General features: G+C 42.4%; 1 protein-coding gene across 1 annotated transcript in view; it reads left to right on the top strand.

Annotated features, from left to right (window-relative positions):
• The window catches only part of obscnb (obscurin, cytoskeletal calmodulin and titin-interacting RhoGEF b), a 598,125-nt gene that overhangs the window by 167,665 nt on the left and 411,605 nt on the right, over positions 1-18,855 (top strand). The window contains exon 33 of the mRNA XM_072254438.1: positions 16,180-16,446. Within this exon, the coding sequence (XP_072110539.1) occupies positions 16,180-16,446 (267 nt within the window). The remainder of the gene's footprint in view (positions 1-16,179; positions 16,447-18,855) is intronic.

The following is an 18,855-nucleotide window of genomic DNA, read 5'->3' as shown; positions in this document are numbered from 1 at the left end:
CATTTGATAGGTTTAAATGAGATCACCCCTCTTTCTTCTGAATTCTAGTAAGTTCAAGCCCAGAGCCATCATGGTCTCTTCATATTACAAGCCATTCAATCCTGGAATAATTTTCATGAACCTCCTTTGAACCCTCTCCAGTGTCAGTAAATCCTTTCAAATATACGGGACACAAAACTGCCCCCAATAATTCAAGTGAGGCCTCACCAGTGCTTTATAAGGTCTCAATATTACATCCTTGCTTTTATACTGTATTCTAGTCCTCTTGAAATGAATACTATATGGCATTTGTCTTCCTCAGCACAGACTCACCCTGCAAATTAACCTTCAGGGAATCCTGCACAAGGACTCCAAAGTCCCTTTTTGTTTCAGATTTTTGTATTTTCTCTCCATTTAGAAAATAGTCAGTCCTTTCCTTTCTTTGATCAAAGTGCATGACCTGACACTGTGTTCCATGTTCCATTTGTTTGCCTATTCTCTCAATCTGTATTAAATCCTTCTGTAGCCTCTCTACTTCCTCAAAACTACCTGCCCCTCCACCTCTCTTCATATCATCTGCAAACTTTGCAACAAAGCCATCAATTCCATCATTCAAAACATTGATATAAGTTGTAAAAAAAAAAAAGCAGTCCCAACACAGACTCCTGTGGAACACTACTAGTCATTGGCAGCTAGCCTGAAAAGGCTCCCTTTATTCCACCTTTTGCCTCTTGCCAATCAGCCATTGCTTTATCCACGCCAGAGTCTTTCCTGTAATATCATGGACTCGTAGCTTGTTAAGTAGACTCTTGTCAAAGGCCTTCTGAAAATCGAAGTACACAACATCATCTCCTTTGTTTATCCTGCTTGTTACTACTTCAAAGAATTCCAACAGATTTATCAGGCACGATTTTCCATTGAGGAAACCATGCTGATTATTGCCTATTATATCATGTGCCTCCAAGTACCCTAAGACCTCATCCTTACTAATCAATTCTCGTTCATTGCACAACACCTAATCCAGAAAAGCCAATCCTCTAGTTGGCTCAACCACGAGGTGCTCTAAAAAGCCATCTCTCAGGCGCTCTAGAAATTCCCCCTTGTAATCCAGCACCAACCTAATTTTTCCAATCTACCTTCATATTAAAGTCCCCTATGACTATTGTAACATTGCCCTTTTGGCATGCATTTTCTATCTCACATTTTAATTTGTAGGCCACATTCTTACTACTGTTTGGGGTTCTGTATACAACCCCATCAGAGTCTTTTTACCCTTCCAGTTCCTTAGCTCTGTCTACAATGATTCAACACTCTCTGAACCTATGTCACTTCTTTCTAATGATTTGATTTCATTTTTTACCAATAGAGCAATGCTGCCCCTCTGCCTTCCTTTTGAAACAATATGTATCCTTGGACATTAAGCTTCCCAGCGGTAATCTTTCAGCCATGATTCAATGAATCCTACAACCTCATACCTGCCAATCTGCAACTGCTGCATGTTTATCTACTGTGTGCCTTTATATAAAACGCCTTCAATCCTGTATTCACCCTTTCTGATTTTCTCTGCCTTTTACGTTGCAACTCCTGCTGTTCATAGGACAAAATGCAGACTACAGGCTCTCCTCACTGCACATTGCCTCTGTTTGTAAACCAGTTACCTCATCTTCACTATTATTTGTGTTTCCTATGAGACTTATTACATTGAAATGCAAGCAGCTCAGAAGACTAGTTTTTTTGATTCCTGACTTTGTCTGAGGTCTTAACATCTGCCTCCACAACCTCTGCACTAGCTATTCTTGTACTCTGGTTCCCATCCCCCTGCAACTCTAGTTTAAACCCCACTATACAGTAGTAACAAGCCCTCAAACTAGGATATTAGTCCCCTCCAGTTGTGCAAGCCATCCCTTTTGTAGAGATCCCACTTTCGCTGGAAGAGAGCCCAATGATCCAAAACTCTTTTGTCCACCTCCTATACAAATGCCTTAGTCACATATTAAACTGTATAATATTCCTAGTTCTGGTCTCACTAGCACATGGCGTCGGTAGTAATCCTGAGGTCACAACCCTGGAGGTCCTGCCATTTAACTTGGCATCCAACTCCCTGAGCTCCCTATGCAGAGTCTCATCACTCATCCTTCCCATGTCATTGGTACCCACATGGACCATGACTTCTGGCTGTTCACCTTTCCACTTAAGAATGCTGAGGACTCAATCCGAGATATTCTGGACCCTGGCACCTGGGAGGCAACATATCACCTGGGAATCTTGTACTCACCCACAGAACTTCCTGTTCGTTCTCCTAACTAATAAATCCTCTATTCCCACAGCATGCCTCTTCTCCCCCCACTTCCCTTTTGAGTCACAGAGGCAGACTGAGTGCCAGAGACTTGTCCACTGTGACTTTCCTCCATTAGGTCATCTCCCCCCACCCCTGACAGTATCCAAAGTGATATACCTGTTATTAAGTGGGATGGCCACAGGGGTATTCTGCACTGGCTCCTTAACCCCTTTCCCCTTCCTGACTGTTACCCAGTTTCCTGTGCCCTGCACCTTGGGTGTAATTACCTGTCTATATGTCCTAACTATCACACCTTCAACCTCCTGAATGATCTGAAGTTCATCCAGTTCAAGGTCCACCTCCCTAACGCAGTTTGTCAGAAGCTGCAGGCCGATGTACTTCTTGCAGTTGTAGTCGTCAGGGACACTGGAGGTTGCCCTGCCTTCCCACCTCCCCCATGAGGGGCATTTCACTATCCTACCTGTCATCTCTCCTATCCTGGTTGAGCAGATATTGAGAAGAGAACGAAAAAATGAGTTTTGCTTTCTCTGAGTAAAGTCTTGCTTTGTTGAAACTTTAAAGAGTTAAAACCACTCTGATAACAGCCTCTGCACTTGCCACTTGCCTCTTGCCTTCCTTTAATTTACTCTCACTAATCGCTGGTCAAAGCTCTATTACGCTGCTGCAAATCGCTCCTGCATTTTGTCTTCAGACAGTGGACCTGATTGAAGTCCCCTCCTCTCCAAGTTTCTGATGTCTGGATTGGCTGCTGGACAAAGCTCTATCGCTGCCTTTAAGTGCATCAAGACACCTCTTTTAAGCTCAATGGGGCACTACTTCCCAAGTGTTCTTTAAATGGGAAATGGACATGTTTGCCATGCTCCTTTAAAACTCATTAGGGCCCTATTTTCCACAATCTCTTTAAAGATATCAGGCCTTATTTTCTTTGCTCACTATAAACAGGCTGGAGGTCAAGTCATTGGGTGTATTTAAAGTGGAGATTGATAGGTTCTTGATTAGTGAGGATGTTAAAGTTACTGGGAGAATGCAGTTGAATGGGGTTGGGAGAGATGATAAATCAGCCATGGTTGAATGGTGGCTCAGACTCACTGGGCCAAATAGCCTAATTCTGCTCCTATATCTTATGGTCATATATCCACCTCTAGCAAATCCTTGGACTTCTTTGGTTATTGATGCAAGCAACGCATTTGACAAATAAAGCTATTCTGGGTGTGTTAACGTTCTTCAAGGGCATGAAATTTGCCATTCTTGTACAGCTTGGCTGTAAATCCACCAGTGTGTTTACTTCTTATCTGCCCTTGAAATGGCTTGCAAACTACTTGGTTCAGTGAGCAATCAATGTGCACAACAAATGCCAACCTTGTAAATCTGCATCCTATAAATGAACGAACCAAAAAACCAGAATTCCTTATTTGATTTTCATTCCTTCCATAAAGGAGCATGGTAGAAATTGCACTTGGTGTCTAATTGTACCTAATAAATTCTAACTTCTAACTGCCTGGACAATATAGCAAGATCATTAGAGATAAATTGTACTGTACAGTCATGCAGTATTGAAACAGGCCCTTTCGTCCAATTTATCCTTTGCAACCAAGGTGCCTTCCTGAGCTAATCCTATTTACCTGCATTTGGCTCATCTTCCTCTAAACCTTTTCCTATCCATAAACCTGTCCAAATGTCATTGAAACTGCCTCTACCACTTCCCCTGGCAGCTTGTTCCATATGCCGACCAATCTCTGATTCCAATTTCAGGTCTTTTTGATATCTTTCTACCGTCACATTAAACTAAGATCATAAGATATAGGAGCAGAATTAGGCCATTTGGCCCATCGAGTTTGATCAGCCGTTTTATCATGGCTGATTCATTTCCCTCTCAGTCCCGATCTCCTGCCTTCTCCCCATATCCCTTCATGTCCTGACTAATCAAGAATCTATCACCCTCTACCTTAAATATACCAAATGACTTGGCCTCCACCTCCACAACCACCTGTGGCAATGAATTCCACAGATTCACCACTCTCTGGCTAAAGAAATTCCTCCTCATCTCTGTTCTAAATGGACATCCCTCTGTTTTGAGGCTGTGTCCTCTGGTCTTAGACGACTCCATCATAGGAAACATCCTCTCCAAATCTATCCTGTCGAGGCCATTCAACATTTGATAGGTTTCAATTAGATCCTCCCTTATTCTTCTAAATTCCAGTGAGTAGAGGCCCAGTGCCGTCATGCACTCCTTATGACAAGCCTTTCAATCATGGAATAATTTTTATGAACCTCTTTTGAACCCTCTCCAATGTCAGCACATCCTTTCTTCAATAATGGGCTTAAAACTGCTCACAGTACTCCAAATGAAGCATCACCTTAACATTGCATCCTTGCTTTAATATTCTCATCCCCTTGAATTGAATGCTAACTTTACATTTGCTTTCCTTACCACCGACTCAACCTGCAAATTAACCTTTAGGGAATCCTGCATGAGGACTCCCAGGTCCCTTTGCGCCTAGATTTTTGAATTTTTCTCCATTTAGAAAATAGTCTGTTTTTATTTCTTCCACCAAAGTGCATGACTGTACATTTCCCAAAACTATTTCATCTGCTACTTCTTTGCCCATTCTCTTTAATCTGTCAAAGTCCTTTCGTTGCCTCCCTGCTTCCTCAACACTACCTGCCCCTCCACCTATCTTTGTATTGTCTGCGAACTTGGCCACAAAACCATCAATTCCTTCATCCAAATAATTGCCATATAATGTAAAAGAAGCAGTCCCAACATATATATGGTGGAGTGGAGTGATCATATGATAGACCTTGCCTTGTAATTTGAGGGGGAGAAGCTAAAGTCAGATGTATCAGTATTACAGTAAAGTAAAGGGAAGTGTGGAGGCATGAGAGAGGAGCTTGCCAAAGTTGATTAGCAGGGATGTCGACAGAAGAGCTGGAGTTTCTGGGAGAAATTCGGAAGACACCTCCCAAGGTAGTAGTAGTATTATAAAGGAAGGTTCATGCAACTGTGGCTGACAAGGGAAGTCAAAGACAACATAAAAGCAAAACAGAGGGCATATAATAGAGCAAAAATTAGTGGGAAGTTAGAAGATCGGGAAGCTTTTTAAAAACTAACAGAAGGTAACTAAAAATGCTAGGAGGGAAAAGATTAAATATTAGGGTAAGCTAGCCAAGAATATCAGAGAGGATACGAAAAGTTTATTTAAGATATATAAAGAGTGAAAGAGAGGCGAGAGTAGATATTGGCCTGCTGGAAAATGATGCTTGAGAGGTAGTAATGAGGGACAACGAAATGGCAGAAGAACTGCATAGGATTTTGCATCACTCTTCATTATGGAGGACGTTAGCAGTATGCTGGAGGTTCGAGAGTGTGAGGGGCAGAACTGTGTGCAATTGCTATTACTAGGAAGAAGATGCTTGGGAAGCTGAATGGTCTGAAGGTTCATAAGTCACCTGGAACAGATGGACTGCACCCCAGAGTTCTGAAAGATAGTTGAAAAGATTGTGGAGTCATTAGCATTGAGCCTGCAAGATTCGCGAGATCTTGGCATGGTTCTGGAGGACTGAAAAATTAAAAATATCACTCCACTCTTCAAGAAGGGAGGGAGGCAGTAAAAATAAGAAAAGGAAATTTTAGGGCAATTAGTCTGATCTCTGTGGTTGGGAAGATGAAATCCATTGAAAAGTTTGAGGTCTCAAGGTACTTAGAGGCACGATAAAATAAGCATGGTTTCATTAAGAGAAAATCTTACCTGATAAACCGGTTGGAATTCTTTGAGGCAAAAAAAAGCAGGATGGACAAAGAAGAGTCAGTGGATGTTGTTCAGCTGGATTTTCAGAATGCCGTTGATATGGTGCCACACATGAGATTGCTCAACAAGATAAGAGCCCAAGGTATCACAGGAAAAATATTTGCATGGATAGGGGGTTGGCCGATTAGCAGGAGGTAAAGTGGGACCAAAGGGAGCCTTTATCTGGTTGGCTGTCAGTGACTACTGGTGTTCCGCAGGGGTCAGCGTTGGGACTGCTTCTTTTCGTGTTGCATGTCGATGATCCAGATGATAATAGACAATAGGTGCAGGAATAGACTATTCAGCCCTTCGAGCCAGCACCACCGTTCACTGATCATAGCTGATCATCCACAATCAGTACCCTTTTCCTGCCTTCTCCCCATATCCCTTCACTCCGCTATCTTTAAGAGCTCTACCTAACTCTTTCTTGCAAGAATCCAGAGAATTGGCCTCCACTGCCTTCTGAGGCAGAGCATTCCACATAACCACAACCCTCTGTATGAGCAACGCAAACAACAGGAACTCTGCAGATGCTGGAAATTCAAGCAACACACATAAAAGTTGCTGGTGAACGCAGCAGGCCAGGCTTCACCTCTTCCTAGAGATGCTACCTGGCCTGCTGCGTTCACCAGCAACTTTTATGTGTGTTACCCTCTGTATGAAGAAGTTTTTCCTCAACTCCGTTCTAAATTGTCTACCCCTTATTCTTAATAACCCCTACTCCCAACATGCCATTAGCTTTCTTTACTGCCTGCTGTACCTGCATGCTTACTTTCAGTGACTGATGAACAAGGACACCTAGATTTTGTTGTACTTCCCCTTTTCCTAACTTTACACTATTCAGATAGTAATCTGCCTTCCTGTTCTTACCACCAAAGTGATAACCTCACATTTATCCACATTAAACTGCATCTGCCCACTCACCCAACCTGTCCAAGTCACCCTGCATTCTCATAACATTCTCCTCACATTTCACACTGACACCCAGCTTTGTGTCATCTGCAAATTTGCTAATATTACTTTTAATCCCTTCATCTAAATCATTAATGTATATTGTAAATAGCTGTGGTCCCAGCACCGAGCCTTGCGGTACCCCACTAGTCACTGCCTGCCATTCTGAAAAGGACCCATTAATCCCTACTCTTTGTTTCCTGTCTGCCAACCAATTTTCTATCCATGTCAGTACCCTACCCCCAATACCATGTGCTCTAACCTCCTATGTGGGACCTTATCAAAGGTTTCCTGAAAATCCATGATGGATTTGATGGGTTTGTGACTGAGTTTGCAGATGATTCAAAGATGGGTGGAAGGAGAGATGGTGTTGAGGAAGCAGGGATTCTGCATAAGGACTTAGATTAGGAGAATGTTCAAAGTAGTGGCAGATGGGAAGTGGATGGTCAAGCATTTGATGGAAGGAATAAAAGTGTAGATTACCTTCTAAATGGGCAGAAATTTCAAAAATTGAGGAGCAAAGAGACTTGGGAGTCCTCATTTAGGATTTCCTAAAAGTTAACTTGCAGATTGAGTCGGTGGTGAGGAATGCAAGCAAAGTGTTAATATTTATTTTGAGAGGATAGAATATAAAAGCAAGAATATAATGCACTGGTGAGGCCTCACTTGGAGTATTGTAAGCAGTTTTAGGCTCTTTATCTAAGAAAGGATGTGATGATATTAGAAAGGCTTCACAAGAATGATTCCAGGAATGAAAGGGTTACTGTATGAGAAGCGTTTGATGGCTCTGGGCCTCTACTCATTGCAATTTAGAAGAAATGGGTGGAATGTCTTTGAAACCTATCAAATGTTGAAAAGCTGAGAAAGAGTGGATATGGATTCGTTGATTCCTATGGTGGGGGAGTCTAGGACCAAAGGGCACAATCTCAGAATAGAGGGATGTCCATTTAGAACTGAGATGAGGAGGAATTTCTTTAGTCAGAGACTGTTGAATCTGTGGAATATTTTGCTACCATTAGCTGTGGAGATGTGTTCATTGACGGAGGTCATTGTTTCTTGATTAGTCAGGAAGTAAAATGTTATGGGGAGAAGGCAGGAGACTAACACTATAAGATATAGGAGCAGAAGTAGGCCATTCATCCCATTGAGTCTGCTCCACCATTCAATCATGGGCTGATCCAATTCTTCCAGTCATCCTCACTCCCCTGCCTTCACTCCATACCCTTTGATGCCCTGGCTAATCAAGAGCCTATCTATCTCTGCCTTAAATGCACCCAATGACTTGGGCTCCACAGCTGCTCATGGCAACAAAATCCACAGATTTACCACCCTCTGACTAAAGTAATTTATCTGCATCCCTGTTCTAAATGGACGTCCTTCAATTCTGAAGTCGATCCCTCTTGTCCTAGAGTCCCCTACTATGGGAAATAACTATGCCATATGTAATCTGTTCAGGCCTTTTAACATTTGGAATGTTTCGATGAGATTGCCCCCTTATTCTCCTGAATTCCAGGGAATACAGCCCAAGAGCTGCCAGATGTTCCTCATACGGTAACCCTTTCATTCCTGGAATCATTCTCGTGAATCTTCTCTGAACCCTCTCCAATGTCAGTATATCCTTTCTAAAACAAGGAGCCCAAAACTGCACACAATACTCCAAGTGTGGTCCCACGAGTGCCTTATAGAGCCTCAACATCACATCCCTACTCTTATATTCTATACCTCTAGAAGTTAATGCCAACATTGCATTTGCCTTCTTCACCACTGACTCAACCTGGAGGTTAACCTTTAGGGTCTCCTGCACAAGGACTTCCAAGTCCCTTTGTATCTCGTCATTTTGAATTTCTCCGCATCTAAATAATGGTTTGCCTGTTTATTTCTTCCACCAAAGTGCATAACCATACACTTTGCAACACTGTATTTCATTTGCCACTTCTTTGCCCATTCCCCTAAACTATCTAAATTTCTCTGCAGACTCTCTGTTTCCTCGATGCTACCTGCTCCTCCACCTGTCTGTGTATTATTGACAAATTTAACCACAAATCCTTTAATCCTATAGTCCAAATCATTGACATACATCATAAAAAGTAGCGTTCCCAACACCGACCCCTGTGGAACTCCACTGGTAATCGGCAGCCAGCCAGAATAGGATCCCTTTATTCCCACTCTCTGAGTTTTCTGCCGATTAGCCAATGCTCCCCCCATGCTAGTAACTCCCCTGTAATTCCATGGGCTCTTATCTTGCTAAGTAGCCTCATGTGTGGCACCTTGTCAAAGGTCTTCTGGAAATCCAAGTACACCACATATACTGCATGTCCTTTGTCTACCCTGCTTGTAATTTTCTCAAAAAAATGCAGTAGGTTAGTCAGGCAGGATTTTCCTTTCAGGAAACCATGCTGGCTTTGACCTATCTTGTCATCTGCCTCCAGGTATTTCGTAATCTCATCCCTAACAATCGATTCCAACAACTTCCCAACCACTGATGTTAGGCTAGCAGGACTATAGTTTCCTTTCTGCTGCCTCTCACCCTTCATAAATAGTGGAGTAACATTTGCAATTTTCCAGTCGTCCGGTACAATGCCAGAATCTGTTGATTCTAAAGATTATTGTTAAAGCCTCTGCAATCTCTGCAGCTACTTATTTCAGAACCCAAGGGTGCATTCCATCATTCCAGGAGATTTATCCCCCCTCATACCATTAAGTTTCCTGAGCACCTTCTCAGTCATAATTTTCACTGCACATACTTCACTTCCCTGACACTTTTGAATATCCAGTGTACTGCAGATGTCTTTCACTGTAAAGACTGATGCAAAATACGCTGTTCCTCTGCCATCTCAGTATCTCTCATTACAATATCTCCAGTGTCATTTTCTATTGGTCCTATATCTACCCTCAATTCTGTTTTACTCTTCAACATTATCATGGAAAAGGATAGAATCAGAGAGAAAAGGAAAATTTTTAATTGGGGGAGGGCAAATTATGAGGCTATAAGGCTAGAACTTGCCGGTGTGATTTGGGATGATGTTTTTGCCGGGAAATGTACTGTGGACATGTGGTTGCTGCTTAGAGATCTCTTACAGGATGTTAGGGATAAATTTGTCCCGATAAAGAATGGTAGGGTGAAGGAACCATGGGTGACAAGTGAGGTGGAAAAGCTAGTCAGGTGGAAGAAGGCAGCATACATGAGGTTTAGGAAGCAAGGATCAGATGGGTCTGTTGAGGAATATAGGGTAGCAAGAAAGGAGCTTAAGAAGGGGCTGAGAAGAGCAAGAAGGGGGCATGAGAAGGCCTTGGCGAGTAGGGTAAAGGAAAACCCCAAGGCATTCTTCAATTATGTGAAGAACAAAAGGATGACAGGAGTGAAGGTAGGACCGATTAGAGATAAAGGTGGGAAGATGTGCCTGGAGGCTGTGGAAGTCAGTGAGGTCCTCAGTGAATACTTCTGTTCGGTATTCACCAATGAGAGGGAATTTGATGGTGAGGACAATATGAGAGAGGTTGATGTTCTGGAGCATGTTGATATTAAGGAAGAGGAGATGTTAGAGTTATTAAAATACATTAGGACGGTTAAGTCCCCGGGCCCTGACGGAATATTCCCCAGGCTGCTCCATGAGGCGAGGGAAGAGATTGCTGAGCCTCTGGCTAGGATCTTTATGTCCTCGTTGTCTACTGGAATGGTACCGGAGAATTGGAGGGAGGTGAATGTTGTCCCCTTGTTCAAAAAAGGTAGTAGGGATAGTCTGGGTAATTATAGACCAGTGAGCCTTATGTCTGTGGTGGGAAAGCTGTTGGAAAAGATTCTTAGAGATAAGATCTGTGGGCATTTTGAGAATCATGGTCTGATCAGGGACAGTCAGCATGGCTTTGTGAAGGGCAGATTGTGTCTAACAAGCCTGATAGAGTTCTTTGAGGAGGTGACAAGGCATATAGATGAGGGTAGTGCAGTGAATGTGATCTATATGGATTTTAGTAAGGCATTTGACAAGGTTCCATGTGGTAGGCTTATTCAGAAAGTCAGAAGGCGTGGGATCCAGGGAAGTTTGGCCAGGTGGATTCAGAATTGGCTTGCCTGCAGAAAGCAGAGGGTCATGATGGAGGATTGTGGCTAGTGGTGTCCCACAAGGATCTGTTCTGGGAGCTCTACTTTTCGTGATTTTTATTAACGACCTGGATGTGGGGGTAGAAGGGTGGGTTGGCAAGTTTGCAGACGACACAAAGGTTGGTGGTGTTGTAGATAGTGTAGAGGATTGTTGAAGATTGCAGAGAGACATTAATAGGATGCAGAAGTGGGCTAAGAAGTGGCAGATAGAGTCCACGATATCCTGCAGTGAGAGGGAGAACAGTCAGAGGTCGTGGTACATATTGGTACCAATGACATACGTAAGAAAAGGGAAGAGGTCCTGAAAACAGACTACAGGGAGTTAGGAAGGAAGTTGAGAAGCTGGACCGCAAAGGTAATAATCTCGGGATTACTGCCTATGCCACGTGACAGTGAGTATAGGAATAGAATGAGGTGGAGGATAAATGCGTGGCTGAGGGATTGGAGCAGGGGGCAGGGATTCAGATTTCTGGATCTTTGGGACCTCTTTTGGGGCAAGTGTGACCTGTACAAAAAGGACGGGTTGCACTTGAATCCCAGGGGGACCAATATCCTGGCGGGGAGGTTTGCTAAGGCTACTGGGGAGAGTTTAAACTAGAATTGTTGGGGGTTGGGAAATGAACTGAAAAGATTGGGAAAGAGGTGGTTGGCTCACAAATAGAGAAAGCTTGGAGACAGTGTTTGAGGGAGGATAGGCAGGTGATAGAGAAGGGACGTGCTCAGACCGACAGTTTGAAATGTGTCTAATTTAACACAAGGAGTATTGTGAACAAAGTAGATCAGCTTAGAGCGTGGATCAGTACTTGGAGCTATGATGTGGTGGCCATTACAGAGACTTGGATGGCAGAGGGACAGGAATGGTTACTTCAAGTGCCGGGTTTTAGACGTTTCAGAAAGGTCAGGGAGGGAGGCAAAAGAGATGGGGGCGTGGCACTGTTGATCAGAGATAGTGTCATGGCTGCAGTAAAGGTGGATGTCATGGAGGGATTGTCTATGGAGTCTCTGTGGATGGAGGTTAGGAACAGGAAGGGGTCAATAACTTTACTGTGTATTTTTTATAGGCCGCCCAATAGTAACAGGGATATCAAAAAGCAGATGGGGAAACAGAACCTGGAAAGGTGTAATAATAGCAGAGTTGTCGTGATGGGAGATTTTGATTTCCCAAATATTGATTGGTGTCTCCGGAGAGCAAGGGGTTCAGATGGGGTGGAGTTTGTTAGGTGTGTTCAAGAAGATTTCTTGACACAATATGTAGATAAGCCTACAAGAGGAGAGACTGTACTTGATTTGGTATTGGGAAATGAACCTGGTCAGGTGTCAGATCTCTCAGTGGGAGAACATTTTGAAGATAGTGATCATAATTCTATCTCCTTTACAATAGCATTAGAGAAAGATAGGAACAGACAAGTTAGAAAAGCGTTTAATTGGAGTAAGGGGAATTATGAGGCTATCAGGCAGGAACTTGGAAGCTTAAATTGGGAACAGATGTACTCAGGGAAAAGTACAGAAGAAATGTGGTGAATGTTCAGGGGATACTTGTGTGGAGTTCTGCATAGGTACGTTCCAGTGAGACAGGAAAGTTATGGTAGGGTACAGGAACTGTGGTGTACAAAGCAAAGACTGTAGTAAATCTAGTTAAGAAGAAAAGAAAAGCTTACGAAAGGTTCAGAGAACTAGGTTATGTTAGAGATCGAGAAGATTATAAGGCTAACAGGAAGGAGCTCAAGAAGGAAATTAGGAGAGCCGGAAGGGGCCATGAGAAGGCCTTGGTGGGCCGGATTAAGGAAAACCCCAAGGCATTCTACAAGTATGTGAAGAGCAAGAGGATAAGACGTGAAAGAATAGGACCTATCAAGTGTGACAGTGGGAAAGTGTGTATGGAACTGGAAGAAATAGCAGAGGTACTTGATGAATACTTTAGTATTCACTATGGAAAAGGATCTTGGTGATCGTGGTGATGACTTGCCGCGTACTGAAAAGCTTGAGCATGTAGATATTAAGAAAGAGGATGTGTCGGAGCTTTTGGAAAACATCAAGTTGGATAAGTCGCCAGGACCTGAGGAGATGTACCCCAGGCTACTGTGGGAGGTAAGGGAGGAGATTGCTGAGTCTCTGGTTATGATCTTTGCATCATGAATGGGGACGGGAGAGGTTCTGGACGATGGAGGGTTAAGGATGTTGTTCCGTTATTCAAGAAAGGGCATAGAGATAGTCCAGGAAATTATCAACCAGTGAGTCTTACTTCAGTGGTTGGTAAGTTGATGGAGAAGATCCTGAGAGTTAGGATTTATGAACATTTGGAGAAGTATAATATGATTCGGAATAGTCAGCGTGGCTTTGTCAAGCGCGGGTCGTGCCTTACAAGCCTGATTGAATTTTTTGAGGATGTGACTAAACACATTGATGAAGGAAGAACAGTAGATGTAGTGTATATTGATTTCAGCAAGGCATTTGATAAGGTACCCCATGCAAGGCTTATTGAGAAAGTCAGGAGGCATGGGATCTAAGGGAACATTGCTTTGTTGATCCAGAACTGGCTTACACACAGAAGGCAAAGAGTGGTTGTAGACGGCTCATATTCTGCATGGAGGTCAGTGACCGGTGGTGAGCCTCAGGGATCTGTTCTGGGACCCTTGCTCTTTGTGATGTTTATAAATGACCTGGATGAGGAAGTGGAGGGATGGGTTAGTAAGTTTGCTGATGACACAGAGGTTAGGGGTGTTGTGGTTAGTGTGGAGGGCTGTCAGAGGTTGCAGCTGGACATTGATAGGATGCAAAACTGGGCTGAGAAGTGGCAGATGGAGTTCAACCCAGATAAGTGTGAAGTGGCTCATTTTGGTAGGTCATATATGATGGCAGAATATAGTATTAATGGTAAGACCCTTGGCAGTGTGGAGGATCAGAGGGATCTTGGGGTCTGAGTCCATAGGATGCTCAAAGCAGCTGTGCAGGTTGACTCTGTGGTTAAGAAGGCATACGGTGTATTGGTCTTTATCAATCATGGAATTGAATTTAGGAGTCGAGAGGTAATATTGCAGCTATATAGGACCCTGGTCAGACCCCACTTGGAATACTGTGCTCATTTCTGGTTGCCTCATTACTTGAAGGATGTGGAAACCATAAAAAAGGTGCAGAGGAGATTTACAAGGATGTTGCCTGGATTGGGGAGCATGCCTTATGAAGACAGATTGAGTGAACTCGGCCTTTGCTCCTTGGAGCGACGGAGGATGAGAGGTGACCTGATAGAGGTGTATAAGATGATGAGAGGCATTGATCGTGTGGATAGTCGGAGACTTTTTCCCAGGGCTGAAATGGCTGCCACAAGAGGGCACAGGTTTAAGGTGCTTGGGAGTAGGTACAGAGGTGATGTCAGGGGTATGTTTTTTTACGCAGAGAGTGGTGAGTGAGTGGAATGGGCTGCCGGCAACGGTGGTGGAGGCAGATACGATAGGGTCTTTTAAGAGGCTTTTGGATAGGTACATGGAGCTTAGAAAAATAGAGGGCTATGGGTAACCCTAGTAATTTCTAACGTAGGGACATGTTCGGCACAACTTTGTGGGCCGAAGGGCCTGTATTGTGCTGTAGGTTTTCTATGTTTTTCTACAAAATTCCTCATGCTCTATCAGATTGCACGGGGATCATGAGTGAACAACCCTTTTCAATTCCAGCCACAAATTCTCAATTAGATTGAGGTCTGGACTCTGACTTGGCCACTCCAGGACATTAACTTTGTTATTTTTAAGCTATTCCTGTGTAGCTTTGGCTTTATGCTTGGGGTCATTGTCTTGCTGGAAAACAAATCTTCTTCCAAGTCACAGTTGTCTTGTAGACTGCATCCAGATTTCCCTGTACTTAGCTGCATTCATTTTACCCTCTTCCTTCTCAAGCCTTCCAGGACCTGCTGCAGTAAAGCATCCCCACAGCGTAATGTGTAAACACGAGGAATTCTAGAGATGCTGGAAATTCAAGCAACACACATAAAAGTTGCTGGTGAACACAGCAGACCAGGCAGCATTTCTAGGAAGAGGTACAGTCGATGTTTCGGGCCGAGACCCTTCATAAGGACTAACTCTGATGGCAGCCATTTCAGCCCTTAGTCCTGACGAAGGGTCTCAGCCCGAAACATCAACTGTACCTCTTCCAAGAGATGCTGCCTGGCCTGCTGTGTTCACCAGCAACTTTGATGTGTGTTGCCACAGCGTAATGCAACTGCCATCATGCTTCACAGTAGGGATGATGAGTTTTCGCTGATGTGCAGTGTTTGGCTTATGCTAAACATAGCATTTATTCTGATGGCCTAAAAGCTCAGTTTTGGTTTCATTAGACTGTAGAACCTTCTTTCAGCTGACATCAGGGTTTCCCACATGCCTTCTGGCAAACTAGCCAAGATTTCATGTGAGTTTTTTTTTCAACAGTGGCTTTCTCTTTGTCATTCTCTCATAAAGCTGCAACTGTGAAGCACCCAGGTAACAGTTATATGCAGTCTCTCCCATCTCAGCCACTGAAGCTTGTAACTCCTTTACAGTTGTCGTAGGAATCTTGGTGGCCTCCCTCACTAGTCTCCTTCTTGCATGGTCACTCAGTTTTTGAGGACGGCCTGCTCTGGGCAAATTTACACCTGTGCCATATTCTTTCCATTTCTTGATGATTGACTTAACTGTAGCAAGGGATATTCAGTGACTGGGAAATTTTCTTGTACCCCTATCCTGACTTGTGCTTTTCAATAACCTTTTTGTGGAGTTTCTTGGCATGTTCATGGTTTAGTTTTTGACTCACTAGCAGTTGGACCTTCCAGAGACAGGTGTATTTTTACTACAATCAATTGAAACACCTTGACTGCATACAGGTGATCTCCATTTATGTGACTTATCTAATTATGTGACTCCAAAACCCAATTGGCTGCACCAGTGATGAATTGGTGTGTCATATTAAATATTTGTAATTTATAGTATTTTATGTATGGAATTGTACTGCTGCTGCAACAAACTTCATGACATGTCTGTGATATTAAACTGGATTCTGGTTCATTTTAAATGAAATACTCTATAATCTTGTTTTGCCAGCAATTCCAGTGCTTTTCAAACAGGAGCTTCAGAACAAGGAAGCAGAGGAGGGCACCACCATCACTTTGCATTGTGAGTTAACAAAGTCAAATGCTTCTGTGGAATGGAGAAGAGGAACTGTGGTGCTTCATTCCAGTGACAAGTATAAAATAAAGAAAAGTGGTCCTATAAATGAACTGTTAATCTGTGATCTGAAACCAGAAGATTCAGGAGACTATACCTGTGATTCTGGAGATCAGCAGAGTACAGCCTCTCTTAAAGTGAAAGGTATAGGCACATTATTCATCAAATGAATGAATGTCGTTAATTTCTTTTCATCTACATTTTATTGATTTTTAAACAGCAATTTGATGAATCTGTACCCTTTTTAATAATTGGCTGAAAAATCCTGTAGTACATGCCATAAAATAAGCTTTGCATGGTCTGACATTGATATCAAAAGCATTTTTACAAATTTGCTATTTTTATCTTTTGAATTCTTTGTTTTTATTTAATCTTTGTAAATGCTAAACTCATGCTTTTGTTATTTTTATTATGATTTAAATTTAATATTTTGTATTTAGGTCTTCATTTGAAAGAGTACTGAAATATTGTGTATTATAACTGCTTAGAAATTTGCATGTTGATTTGCATTTAATTGAAAATCTGAGGTTTTGCATTCAATGTAAATAAAGTAGGCTGGAGGTAGGCTGTGTACCTGAAATTAGCATTGCACAATTGCTTATGCATAGAACAATTTAAGTATCCCTTTCAGTATGCTGCAGTCTCCTATATGATACCTTGGTAACTTCAACTGAGGCACTGGTAAGCTTTCTTGATGATAGCATTTATTTGGTTGGACTGGATGGGCTTTTAGTGAGGTTCACTCCTCGAAAGTTGAAGCTCTCAACTCTCAACTTCAGTGCTTTGATGCAAACAGGATCATGTGCACTGCCCCCCTTTCTGAAGTGTAAGATCATGTTTTGCTCAGATGCCATCATGTGGAGTAGGGGGCAACAGCTGCAATCTTGTGGAGCACCAGTGTTTAGAATAAACGTGTTGGTGCTGTTGTTGCCTATCCTTACTAATTACAGTCTGTTGGTCAGAAAGTCAAGAATCCAATTGTTATAAGATTTAATTGGTTCTCTGGTACAATAAGATGGGCTCTTGACCACACAATCTAACTTCTTGCACTTTATTTTTTACATGCACTACACTTTATCTGTAGCCATTCTACCTTGATGCACTAAGTAATGAATTGATCTGTGGAAATGGTATGGAAGACAAGTTTTTAATTGTATTTCAGTACATATGACAATAATAAACCAAATCCATTTTCAATACCCTTGTCAACCTTTCTGAAAAGTTCATTCAAATTGGTCAAACATCATCTTCCCTCAACAAAGCCATTGATTAATCCCTCACTCTCCAAATGTAGATTAATCCAGTTCCCTCAGAATTTTTTCCAGTAGCTTCTTACTACCAACATGTTATTACTTGACGTATCCCTGCTTGTGGAATTAATGTATCTAATGATGTCCTCCAGTCATTTGTCCAGCAGTCTCCTTCCTTATCTCTCAAAGCTACCTGGAAAACATCCCATCAGGCCATTGGACTTGAAAAAAAGCCTAGGATACAGGTTTTCAGATTTCTTCTCCAAAATCTCTCCATCTCTACCTCTTCTTTCCGCAGATAAATTGCTACTTAAAATCTAACACTTTGATTAGCTGTGCAAATATTTCTTAGAATCAATTTTTATTTAATAACATATGTGCTCTCTCTTCTGTAATATCTTATGATGCAGTTGTAACTCATTGTTGTGAAGCATTGATGTGTTTACGAAAAGTGAGCTATGATTGGTTAAATGATGAGATCTTTTTACATCATAATTAATTGACACCAATACATAACATGTCGTCTTTGTTGTTTAACAGCACTTTTGATTGTTGCAACTACCAGATTCTTTAATAAGCCTGAATGATGAAGGCAAGCTTGCCAAGTGCCTCTGTCTACCTATAATGCTGAATGCTGCTTTCAACAAACACTGCACTTTTACTCCTAGATCCCACTGTTCTGTTAGACTCCCAATTTGCTCTACCCTTTATAGTGTGATTTCACTTAACAAGCTGCACCATCTCACACTTATCTGTGTTGAAATCAATTTGCTACTCTTCAGCCCACTTCCCTAACTGACCAAGATCACACTGTAATTCACAATAATCTTCTTCATTGCCAACAACACAAATCATTGACATACATAATGAATAACAAAGGCCGCAAAACTAGCCCCCACAATGCACCACTGGATACCGGCCTCCATTCCGAGAAACATAGCTTCAACCAACACCCTTTGCTTTTTAACTCTGAACCAATTTTGAGTCAACCTAACTAGCTCTCTCTAGATTCCTTGGAACTTAACCTAGCAGAGCATTCTGCCATGTGGAGCCTTGCTAAAGTCCAAATAGGCAACATCCGCTGCCTTACCTTTGTCTATCCTTTTAGTACCTCTTCAAAAATCTCTTTTTTAAAAAAAATACTTCCCACGCCCAAAGTCATGCTGACTCCTCCTAATCAGCCTCTACCTATTGAAATGTTTGTGATCCTGTCCCTTAGAATTCCCTCCAGTAACTTCCCTACCACTGATGTCAGGTTGACCAGCATGTAGTTCCCTGGCTTGTTCTTCCTACCCAAAATGAT

Source organism: Mobula birostris, chromosome 3 (genome assembly GCF_030028105.1).
Source record: "Mobula birostris isolate sMobBir1 chromosome 3, sMobBir1.hap1, whole genome shotgun sequence".
NCBI classification, from domain to species: domain Eukaryota; kingdom Metazoa; phylum Chordata; class Chondrichthyes; order Myliobatiformes; family Myliobatidae; genus Mobula; species Mobula birostris.
The sequence above is the reverse complement of the archived record's forward strand: the minus strand, read 5'-3'. Positions and strand labels throughout refer to the sequence as shown.